Raw genomic sequence first — 12295 nt, 5'->3', positions numbered from 1 at the left:
CAGGGACTAGCTCAGGGCGATCCAGAGAGGCGGGACACGCCCTCTTCGTGCACTTGTCAAAGGACAGTGAAGGCACATGACGTCACACTTGTGTGCACAGACACACGGAGAAAAGATCTCGCCTGACTGACTGGATCTTTTTTTTAATTTTATTTTATTTTATTTTTTTTACAATTTTGACATATACAAGCACCACAATGCTGCCTTTTAAGAGAACTTTTGAAGGCGAAAAGCATCAGCTTCAGGAGCTGAACGGCCGGTTGGCTCAGTACCTTTCCAGAACACAACAACTGGAGCGAGAGAACGCGCGTCTCATGGGCGAGATCAACCAGCTGAGACAGGCCAAGGTGGTGGAATGGGAGCCGAGGTACAAGGCTGAAATGCGGGACCTGAGAAGAGCTATGGAGCGGATGTCGCTGGAGAAATCCCGCGCCGAGGTGGAGAGGGAGCGGTTGTGGAAGGAGTTGCAGATGGTGCGTTCACTGTGCAGCCAGCAGAGCGACGTGTGCAGGGACATCAGCGGGGAGCTGCGATGCTGTGAGAAGGAGCTCCAAGACGCCCACAAAAGCAACACTTCACTCCAGCAGCGTTTAACTGATCTCCTCAATGAGTATGCGTTCTTAGAGGAGGCGCACAAGCAGGAGATGGGCCACCTCAGACGTCAGGTGGAGTCCAGGGTGGTACCCATCATCACGCAAACTTACTCGGGGCCCCCGGCTGCATCTGTGGAAGAGGTGCAGCGGTATGCCCGGGGACTCTCCGAGGGATGGATGGAGACTTTGGAAATGTACCAGCAGAAGGTGGACGACATGGAGAAAACCATAAAGGCAGACCAAGCCTTGCTGGGTGACCTGCAGAGGGAGAAGATGCTGCACGTCACGGAGTTGGACAAATTACGCACGGATGCGGAAAAACAAGGGCAGCTTCAAGTGCGTCTTGAGAAGGAACTGATGCTCATGCAGGATACATTTAGTCATGACTTGGGAGAATATCAGGTGAGGACGCAATCCAATACTGTACATGTGGATCACTTGACACACATGTACAGTATGCATGTATGAAATACACTGTAGCACTTAATCATGTTTTTATGCAATGTGTGTATTGTGCATTGCATGCTTTTAATGTTGTCGATATGTGACAAAAACAGGTTATGAATCTTTGTGCTGCCACACCCATTGTTTTTGATGGCAATTTTTACCACATTTACTCAAAAGTACAGCACCTTTAAGGTTGTACAGTCTGACAGCGTTTTCCCTTCTGCAGATTATGCAGTAGTCACTTAAACCAATTAACTGTCAGACTGACAAATCCCTATAAGGTTCTTAAAGATAAATCCACAAGCAGGTTAATCAAATGACAATGAGTTGTCTTATGTCATATATGTACAGTATATACAGTAGAAAACAGTATTATGCAGTAAAGGAAGTCAAATATACTGTAAGTACAGTGAAACATTAAAACATTATTCATTCATTCATTTTCTACCACTTAGTCTCTCGAAGGTTGCGAGGGGTGCTGGAGCCTATCCCAGCTGTCTTTGGGCAAGAGGCGGGGTACATCCTGGACTGGTCGCCAGCCAATCACAGGGCACATATAGACAAACAACCATTCACACTCACATTCATACCTATGGACAATTTGGAGTCGCCAATTAACCTAGCATGTTTTTGGAATGTGGGAGGAAACCGGAGTACCCGGAGAAAACCCACGCATGCACAGGGAGAACATGCAAATTCCACACAGAGATGGCCGAGGGTGGGATTGAACCGAGGTCTCCTAGCTGTGAGGTCTGCGCGCTAATCACTCAACCGCCGTGCAGCCCCATTAAAACATTAATTAAAAATAATTCATTTTAATAGTTGTAGGTGACGTTTTTAAACATTGCATTATTTGAACAGTTTGTGATGTATTTTTCTTGAATAATCTTGTTGAACAGGCTTAGATGTTTTCCAGGGCTGTAACTTCAGTACCGAAAGTAAGATGTTTTCTCATTTTCGCTACCCTAGATGGCTATTGATCAACTGGAACGTGAAAGGAGCATGATGGCTGATGCGATTGGACAGAAGATGCAAGAACATCAGCATCTTCTCCAGGTCAAGATGGATCTGGGCATGGAGGTGGCTGCCTACAGGTGAGCCTAGTTATTCTCAATACCAGATTAACGCCACGACAATGACTATATTACCTCTTTTTCAAGACGGACCTTCACCATTTTCCAGCGGGTCACTGGTGGCCAGGAAAAAAAAACTCTGAATGCTTGGGCCACCCGTTGGTTTGCATGTGTAAATCTCTAGACCACAAATATAAGACAGATGAGTCTTATGATTGGGTTGATATGGTAATAGGAGAACTTCAACGTTCCTAGTTTGGAGAGGAAAGGATGTGAAACTCCAAAGCAGAATACATGAACTGCATCACTGTAAGTTAAGGTTGGCTGATCACTTGGTATGAATCCTTCCAATGATAAGTAAATGACTTATACCGGTATAAATTCTATTTTGATTTTACACATGTACTAATACTACCGTATTTTCTGGACTATAAGTTGCTTCGGAGTATAAGTCGCATAAGGCCAAAAATGCATAATTCGGTAGAAAAAACATACATAAGTCGCTCTGGAGTATAAGTCGCATGTGCTGGAGCCTATCCCAGCTGTCTTCGGGCGTGAGGCAGGGTACACCCTGGACTGATCGCCAGCCAATCACAGGGCACATATAGACAAACAACCATTCACACTCACATTCATACCTATGGACAATTTGGAGTCGCCAATGAACCTAGCATGTTTTTAGAATGTGGGAGGAAACCGGAGTACCCGGAGAAAACCCACGCATGCACGCGGAGAACATGCAAACTCCACACAGAGATGGCCGAGGGTGGAATTGAACCTTGGTCTCCTAGCTGTGAGGTCTGTGCGCTAACCACTAGACCGCCGTGCCGCCCTAAGTCGCATTTTATGCAAGTAAATTATTTTACAAACTACTTAACCAAAACAGACATTACGTCATCTTGGAAGGCAAGTTCTAACAATAAAAGAATAGACAACAGGCTGAATAGGTGTAAGATATGCTAACACAATGCTTATTCAGCTACACAAAAAATAAATATGAACAGAAAAAGTGTGCAGTGTTTATGTAACATAAACAGTTCTTTCATTTATAAGTCGCTCTGGAGTATAAGTGGCAGGAACAGCCAACCTATGAAAAAAAGTGTGACTTATAGTCTGGAAAATACGGTACTTGGGGAACAGGCACCAAAAATTCCCCAAGATCAAATCCACATTTTGACTCACATCATATATATATGTGTATATTATGTATATTTGGAGCAGAGTATGTCTACGTGTGTAAGTACCAACAGTGGATCTAATGGTCTTTTACTTGAATAGCGCTTTCCCACCCCCAATACACTCAAAGTGCTTGGACAGTGTTAGCACATTTACCTACTGTTGACACAGCATCAGGTGCAACTAGGGCTTCAGTATCTTGTCCAAGAATACTTCAACATGATCATGTGAGGACGGAAGATCGAACCTGCAACCTTCAGGGAGACGATCACTCTACCACCTGAAAAAAAAATACATTAGTATTTTTAAAAATGCATTAGTATTCAACCTGTTGGTGTCAGAGTGGAATAGGCCAAATGTTTTCCCAGGGATGCAGCATGTGGCATGCGTCCCAAGTCAGCATTTGCTTTGGAATTTGAAGGCAAGTATGGCCAGCCCTGCATTGTAGCTGTTATTTTTAGGTCAGTCTTTTGGGAAGCAGTCTTTGAGAGAGGTCGCTTCTACTCCAGGGGTTCTTTTGTCTGCTCATGTTTGGGACTTGAAGCACGGCTAAGGAATGGAGAACCATTTAGAAAGATGACAACATGGTCTTTATTAGATTAGTGATTGGTATGGTTTTTAATAATAAGTACTGTAAGCCAGGGTTGTTTAGATAGAGGGTCAAGATGGACGAGCTGGATGAAGTACAACGCCTTGTACGGTAAATACTAGTATTTGGTTTTTCTTTCATACAGGAACCCTACAACTGAGAGATTATCTGCAATTCCTATTTGTTTTTGTCTTTAAACTTTTTGTCGTGTTGTCCAGGGCTCTCTTGGAAGGTGAGAGAGCTGGTCTTCAAGACGCTCATAGGCGGGTCAATCAACATCAGAGAGAAAGATTAATAGGTACTTTACTGAATTTATTGTTAGTTTCAATTTAAACATGGAAAAATCCCTAACTGTGTGACCATTCTCTCAGATATCAAGATACCTAGTCAACACTACACTCCAAGAACCACAAGCAGGCAGCGTATGGACGTCAGGTTTTCACCATCCACTTCTAATCTGAGAAGATCTCCCGTGGTTCAGTCGGGTTCCAAAAGTCCCTCACGGGTCATTCCAATTTCACTTACAACCAGAACACAGCATCAGAGTCCTGCCTCCAGAAGGGACATGGTCTCGTTTGCTAAAGCCCAGAGTGCCTCTTCTCCCACTGGTTCCGGTGTCTCCAAAGATAAAGGTGTCGTCAAGATTGGGCAGCAAAGTCAAAAGTCAACAAGAACAGAAGAGAAAAGTAAGAAAATCGAACAGATCTCACAGGGAGAAAACCTAACCAGTTCCATCAAGTCTTCTGCTGCTGAGACCACATCAAGTAGAGTCCTCTCACCAGTGATGAAGACCCTAGACACAAAACCAATGTACATGAAAGTTGTAGAAGAACCAGAGGAAGTCGATGACAAGGGGCTGAAGGATGAAGGAGAAACCAATTCCACGATGAAAAGACAAATGACATTAGACAGTGTGTCCGTTGAGGAGATCATTGAGAAAGTCATCAAACCATCAAGTTTGGAAGCCAAGGATTGCTCCCTCGGAGAATCAAACGTGACCTACCACATCGAGAAAACCAAACAAGAGGATGGCTCGACAAAGACCCAGATTGTGCTGGAGTCCAAGGTGAAGGAGGAAGTAGATGTTTCTGAAGACTCTGTTCTGGATCAGCTTCTGAGTCAAGGAGTGAAGAATGTCTCTCTGGATGATATTAAGGATACAGCAACAGGTAGCATGATCAAGAACCTGCTAAGTGGTCTTCAGGGTGAGGCAAATCTACAAAATAGATCCGTCAATGTGGAGATAATTGAGCAAGCAGTGGAGTCCACAAGTGATGATTTAGCAGAGAAGTGTTTTTATGAGCCCTCGTCATATTTCCAAATTGAAGAGATGGAAAATGACCAAGATGATCAAAGCGCTGAGGATGACATGAACATGATGGTTGATCGCAAGAGTGGATCTGTTCAGGTTCAGGAGAACATCAAGGAGAGTGAAGCTTTATATTTCACCCACGACCAAGAGCCTGATGAGTATTTTGTCTCCACTCCAGATGATCTCTCAGAAGTCGAGGAGACATGTGGCATCACGTCTTATGGCCATTACGGTATTGTGGATGACTTATCTGATGAGCGGTATTATCAGGATGACAGACCTCCTCAAAGCAGAACCGTTGTTGAGGAACACAGTGACTACAAGTTTACTGCAGGAGAACGCCCTTTTCTCAGAGAGAGTATTCCTGAATGCATCATTGAAGAGGAGATCCGTGTTTCTCCCATAGTGCAGGAGTCGGTGCTGGAGTTACTGCGAGGGGACTCTTTGGCACCTAAAGAACAGCTGAGGGGAGCTTTGGAGAAGTTACAAGATTCAGTCTCAGGTCCACTGAAGGATGAGTTAGCTTTTCTAACTAAAGTTAGCAGTGAAAATCCACAGAATGTGGCTTTCGACATCAAGAAAGTGCAGCAGTCAAATGACAGTGGAACCACCACCATAGTTGCAGAGCTGAACGTCTCCCAAACTCTGGAGGACTCCGGGCTTCTGGATGATGATGACTTATCTGAGGAGCAGATCATGGAAGCTCTGAGGTCTTCTCACCTGGGTAGTGCCTTGCAAGGAGGCGCAGGGGAAGGCTACAGCTTCAGGATCTCCAAAGAACAACAGCGTGTTAGGTTTAATGACGAGTTTGACTTCGAAAGAGAAGGTGAGTCTACGTCAACTGTTGCAGAGAGACAAATCAAACATGGACCATCAGAGAGCACGCTTCACATTCAGATGGAGGGGCACAGCAGTCGTACGGATGCTACCACTGATCAAGAGTGAAATCAACAGAATCGGTTGCTTACCTTGAAAGAACATCGGGAGAAACAGCATCTCTTTAAGCGTACTACCAAGGACTTGGAGGAAGAAAGGATCAGTCTATTAACATTCTGTCTTATCAACACAAACCCCGAAACACTTCTTCGATGATCGCCACCATTTTTTTCTGAAATTACTTCTGTATACCAAAGAAAAAAACTTTAAAATTATTTTTAAACAAATACTTGGTTGGTAGATGATTCTTTCCATCCACCATCTGCTATTTGGACCCTAAATGACTTTGACTGTCCAACAACATACTATATGGGGGTAATACTATATGTCCACTCCACTACTGTCCTATGCAGATACTTTCCAATATTATGTTATACAGTCTTGTGCAAAAGTCTTACTCCACCATTAGCTGTGTTGTTTTAATGACTTTAATGGGTAGCTCAGACCCAATTAGCAGAATTACGCCAAAAATAAACGTTTTTTTCAAGGGGTAGCACATGGATTACATTTATGACTATTGTTTGAGTCACTATGGCATCAAAATAGCGATGCAGTAGCATGCTAACTAACTGATGGACAAACATAAACACACTCCACAGTCCAGGTTTTGCAGAGACCTAGGTCTATACGGCAACAAACTTTATTTCACCTTTGCTGGATATCAGAACCAAATTAATTTTTACTTATATTGCACCCAGCCTGATTGATATAGCTGGTATCATCATATTTTTTTACTCAGTGATAAGTGATTACATTCTGAGGATTATAAACATCATCTGCCACAATTTTGAGGTAAATACTAAACACTGAGTGTATCTATGCAGCTCTCGCTTATATTTATGGAGTTGGTACCACATAGTTACCTTATACCAAATAATACACATATATTCAATTAAATTGATGTTCATATTTTACCAACTAATAACTTTATAGCTCACTGTATGCTTTAGGAAGTATCTATTTCTGTCCTAACCTTTGCTGTGCAGGTTGTACATGTGGTTGTGCCATTCACAGCACCCTTCATTTCCCAGCTTTTATAACTTTGTGTGCCAGGCTCAAGAGTTGTGTTGGGTGCTCATAAGGTGCAGAATTACATGATCTGCTTACATATACATATGTGCAGCAGACTCTTCCAGAATGATAAAGCATGGAGCAAAGAGGAAATGGTCACGGTGTCTGGACACTGTTTGCTTGACACGTTATCCTTGTTGGCTAAAAGGGATCCTTATGTAAGTGTGTGCTCACTATTTTTGTATCGGCTTAGTGGTGCTGAGTGTTCACAAGGTTTCAGTGTGTCGTGTACTTGTTTAAAAAGGGGCAGGAAAGGTCACATGGTTACTTGCTGTGTATATTTTTTCTCAATATAGCTTCTGAGGAAAATGTTTAGTTTAAATTTCATGCCAGTTCAACATCTGAGCTTTTGTATTAGATGATATTAATTGTTAATATTATCATCAATATGCTTAAGGGCTGCCTAATGATACATTTTGAACACATTTTGGCTTATTATTGACATCAATCACATTTAATGTTGCTTTTGTTGACAAAGAGCTTTCTCTTTCAACTTAATAAACAAATACTGTGAGTATATTCTCAAAGTGTCTACATTTCTTGAACGTATACGGTATAAGTCTGTGCAAGTTGACACATTTTAAACTTGCAGCTCAAACTTACTTGTGTCGATGGATTACCGACAACAAACTGCAGGTCTCCAAGCACTTATATTTAAAATGAAGAAAATCAGAAGCAACAGAGTGAGTCAACATTGAAAGACGAGAGCCCCAACTTGTATTCAGGAGGGGATAAACAGTTACAGACAACACATGCATGCACTAAACATCCCCAAAATAACCTCTCTAGCACTTAAAGGTTTAGATAACACCTACTATGTGCACCACTTGGAACATCAGGTCAACAAGAGGCTATAACAGGATTATTACAGGCGCTAACCCCCCCAGGAAACTTTCATGTTGTTGTTACAGTATACGTTCAACTAAATAAACAAGAGGTTGTGCTATACAGTGTGAAAGCTGTAAAACTACATAATGATGTAAAAAACAACCTAAAAGATTGTATGCTGTTACTACAATCTGAATAAACCACTGGAGGTTTTGGAGAAAAACACTGTTAAAGCAGTGACTAAGAGGTCTAACTTCTCTCTCTTCACTGTGCAAAGTTGTGTAATCTGGATGGAATCCATGTGGCCTCTTGGATGTTTTCAGTGTTGCTAGGGTTGATGTAATGGAAGACCTTTTTTCAGCGGCACAACACAGGAAGAGGAGGGAATTGTGTGTATGCGAAGAGGGATGTCTTTGTTTTCTGTGCCTTTCTTTTAACGTTTCAGATTGTCTAAGCAGCATTCCTTTGGAAAAGGTTACTCGGTAGTGACAAAAGATTTCCACAATGCGTCATTGTTCAAAAATCTTCTGTCAAAACTTAGTGATGAGAGACCTGTCATATATTGGGCCCCTTACTTGGATGCAATAACAAACCTCCATAGCAACAGTAGTGCATGTACATCCAGGCATGCTGTTACATGTGAGAACTACATTTTGGAGTCATCTGCAACAGAGTTGAAGTAAGCGTGAAGAAAAAAAATCTATTACATAATCAATACAGAAAATGATCAACTCAAGCTGTAACATATGTTACAAAGCACATTAATTAAAAACGTTTAAGACCAAAGAGGTCCAGGCCCCCTTTTGATGTGTTTGCCATCTGTCAGGTTCCATCAACATTGAGGAAGTGCACAAAGTCACTGTGATATTTTACACCAGGGAGGGCTACTTTGCCCAACGCAACCTTCCAAGATTAGCCTATGACTCTGATAGCACACCCTTTAGAGAAGAAATAGCTTATCTCTCTATGTATTTTAAATATTAGTAGGTTGTCATGGTGTTCTCTGATGATCCAAACACAAAAATATATACAAATAAAATAATTATATTGTATGACTATTATTATCATGGACCTTTGTTTAGTGGATGTTCATAGTTTTGTGAGATCTTTATCTGGGAAGGATGTAAACTTTGGGACACATCATCAATAATTTTTTAAGAATATTTTTGTTTTTTCTCTCACATTTAATTTTTAATCTCACTGAAACAATACCATAACATTGATATTTTTTATATCCATGTTAGCTTGTGATGGTGTGGTGACTGTATAGTTGGAGTGGTTTCATTCTTTTTTTTCTTTTGTACTGGACTATGTACGATACAATGACTAGTAATGAACTGGTTGCTCTTGGCACGTAGTTGGGTGCCTCAAGCTGGGTGAGGGTGGTTGGATGTGGGGTTTTCATTCTTGTAGACAAGGAATTTGTTGGGATGAGGTTGGAATCCGAGTGGTTAGGGGGGTGGGACTAGATAAGTCTTGACTTCTTCCCATTCCCTTTCGAACATGTGTACGTTTATATATACATAGGTATTTTTATTTGTGTTGATTTATGTTTGGTTTGTTGTGCTTTAGATGATGTTTGAAATAAAGAAGGAAATAAAATAATGTACCTTTGTATCAGTGAGAGCACTCAGTGGGTGTTTTTCGGCACTTAAATGTTATCCGCACTTTTAGCAAGCAGATCAAGTGTTTTGGAATGCCGTATTGATTAATGACTAATACCAGGTTGAGTGATTTGATGGCATTCAGAATGTTCAGCTGAAATGTGGTATGGGTCGATATCAAAATCTTGACTTTCCACAAAGCATCAGCAAAAATGCAGATTGTCTTATCCATTATCCACTAAGGCAGGAAGCTATAGAAACAACCCTGTGACAGTATGGGAGATATTTGTATGAATAATACATAAATTGGCTAAACTGACTTAAATGGAGCTCAGCTATTTGCTGACCAGCATGTACAATGGTGCGTCTATTTCACAGGCTCCAACAACCACATGGAGGTCATTAGCAGTCAAGTGTCCTATTGTGACACTTGCACATGTGTGTTATCCTTTTGTTGATAAGGGATGGTATGGATTACCATAATATACCTAATACCTAATACAGAAACTTTTTAGAACTGCAGAGCAGTTCCTTAGATATTTAATAAGAGCGACTCCTGCTTTCATGGTAGACACTTGCTTGTTTGGTTCCCATGACAACATCATGAAGAATGTGACATATTTGCCATACCTGACTGTTGTGCTCTGCTTTTAGCCTTGTTTTTAGTTCTGAATGAATGTATGGATGTTATATTTTAATGTCTACTATTCTGTTTTTTACTCAATTTACTCAACTGACACAGTTTTGTGTCATCTTTGACAAAGTCATCTGTCAGGGTTTTGAGGCCAAACTTACCATTCCATTTATGTGTACATAGCTCAATATCTGTTTGTCCAGTCATGTATTTTTCATAAAAATCATCGTAAAATCTCATCTTGTCGCCTTCTCATGGACTCAATCTCATGTACGGCTTCGTCTCATGAGCTGGGTTGGTCATACTGCTCACTCAAAGACAACCCCCTCCTCTAATAGTGCACGGTTCTACTTAACTCTGCAGAAGTAAGTGGGGGTAACTGCCTGACTCCATTATCCTTTGCAAGGACACTGAATCCATCAGGCAACATCTTCGGGCCTTCTAATGTATTGTAAATTTAATACAGCCATCCTTCCAAGGAGGCTGTCTATGTCAGCGGATAAAACACCGTACAGTCGATCCTTGCTACATCACAGTTTGAACATCTGTGATAAAAATCACTGGAAAATTCAGTGATTTATTTTATTGTTGTAAAACTCACCGTAAGAAATTTTATTTAGCATTTTTTTCACTTTTTTTTATCCATTCCATGACATTATTACTGTCCTCCAGTGTCCATTACAACCAAACAGAAACTGGCGACTTCATGGACTTATTACCAACTTCAGGACAGCCAATAGCAACTTACCTTACTGCTACATACATCGGCTAGCGATTAGCTCAGTAAAGCTAGCTTTCTTGGTTCACCCTTATCAATACATGAACTTCTTTACCGTGGTGCTTGTTACAACAATGATTGTGTAACTATTAAAAGCTCTAGTATGTACTAAATAACAAAGTAAAGTATTGTTTTAATTGTGAATGTCGCTAGCAAGTTAGCTATTGTTAGCTAACATGCTAGCGATTGGTAGCTCTCAAGCTAAAACCTCCTTACGAATGTTTACACAGCACGTCAATAATACAAAAATTACTGTAATATTTTATGAACAACTCCAGGTGATTGTTATATATATACATTTATGCTATGACCATTTCAATGCTCCGGGCTTCAGCTATGACTTTTTGAAAAATAATGTACAGTATTACACATCCCTCTCAAGTCCCCCAACTGCACACAGAAGAATAAAATGACATTATTAAGTCTTTGTAGATGTGTTTCCAAGTGTGAAACACAGCCCTTCTTTGTAAATGTTTCCAGAACATGCTTGATGCCAATTTTCTCTGGGCTCTGACTCAGAAAATTATATATTTACAATATATACAAGCTAGACTGAAACAGACAAACTAAAACATAGCATGTGTAAAACTGGGAATTGGACATACCGTACAGTTTGTAGTGTATAGCTGCACAACAGCAAGTTGTCTACGTAGATTGGAGAGAATAAAACACCACAGTAAAGCCTGAAATAACAAATAGTGAAATATCCCTTTTGGGCGACTGTGTCTAAACCCCTTGAGCGTGAAGCTGAATCCACAAAGTTTTGCTTATTATTCTGGGCTTTGGTGTTCCCCTTTATCATGTGTGCTGAAATACTGCATGCCAAATTATTACTCATCTGCTCACTAAGTACAGTACATTTGTAAAATGAAAAAAGTCAAATACATCAGCTTATATGTCATTTGTCCTTCTAGACTAAATAAGTGATATAATATAATTCTCTAATTGTCAAGTTAAATTTTTTTTTTCAAACGTGCAAAACATTGTCAATGACTTTTTTGTTGCGCCAGTGAAGGCTTTGTCGCCACCAGGTGGTCAATCATCAAAACACCCATCCTCTGGCATCAATCAGGCGCTGTTTGTTGAGTCATGTTTCTTTCTTTGTGTTGCACGACTACTATTTACTACGCCATAAATAGGGATTGGGATTTTAATGACACGTTTTAGTGGATTAGATCAGTTCTATTTGTGATTCAGTGTTGACGTGATGAGTATAATGAAAAGCAAGAAATTGTAATGTACCTAAGCCACCAC

General features: G+C 40.8%; 1 protein-coding gene and 1 long non-coding RNA gene across 2 annotated transcripts; one reads left to right on the top strand and one right to left on the bottom strand.

The window, feature by feature from the left end:
- The first annotated feature begins 67 nt into the window (after positions 1-67).
- synm (synemin, intermediate filament protein) lies at positions 68-6353 on the top strand. The gene is made up of 4 exons (XM_058076241.1): positions 68-995; positions 2010-2134; positions 4097-4176; positions 4250-6353. Exons 1-4 carry the CDS (start codon positions 198-200, stop codon positions 6133-6135), a joined length of 2889 nt encoding a protein of 962 aa, XP_057932224.1. The 5' UTR covers positions 68-197; the 3' UTR covers positions 6136-6353.
- Positions 104-11854, bottom strand: LOC131131496 (uncharacterized). The gene is made up of 3 exons (XR_009130196.1): positions 11647-11854; positions 3446-3569; positions 104-851 (listed from the first exon to the last, which is right to left on the bottom strand). It is a non-coding gene; the product is annotated as an uncharacterized LOC131131496 (long non-coding RNA).
- Between the last annotated feature and the right edge of the window lie 441 nt (positions 11855-12295).

This window comes from Doryrhamphus excisus, chromosome 6, assembly GCF_030265055.1.
Source record: "Doryrhamphus excisus isolate RoL2022-K1 chromosome 6, RoL_Dexc_1.0, whole genome shotgun sequence".
NCBI lineage: Eukaryota > Metazoa > Chordata > Actinopteri > Syngnathiformes > Syngnathidae > Doryrhamphus > Doryrhamphus excisus.
The sequence above is the reverse complement of the archived record's forward strand: the minus strand, read 5'-3'. Positions and strand labels throughout refer to the sequence as shown.

Coding starts and splice junctions, on each gene's coding strand:
- synm (XM_058076241.1), top strand. CDS start 198: ATGCTGCCTTTTAAGAGAACTTTTGAAGGCGAAAAGCATCAGCTTCAG. Junction 996..2,009: donor ATGACTTGGGAGAATATCAG/GTGAGGACGCAA, acceptor TCGCTACCCTAG/ATGGCTATTGATCAACTGGA. Junction 4,177..4,249: donor TCAGAGAGAAAGATTAATAG/GTACTTTACTGA, acceptor CCATTCTCTCAG/ATATCAAGATACCTAGTCAA.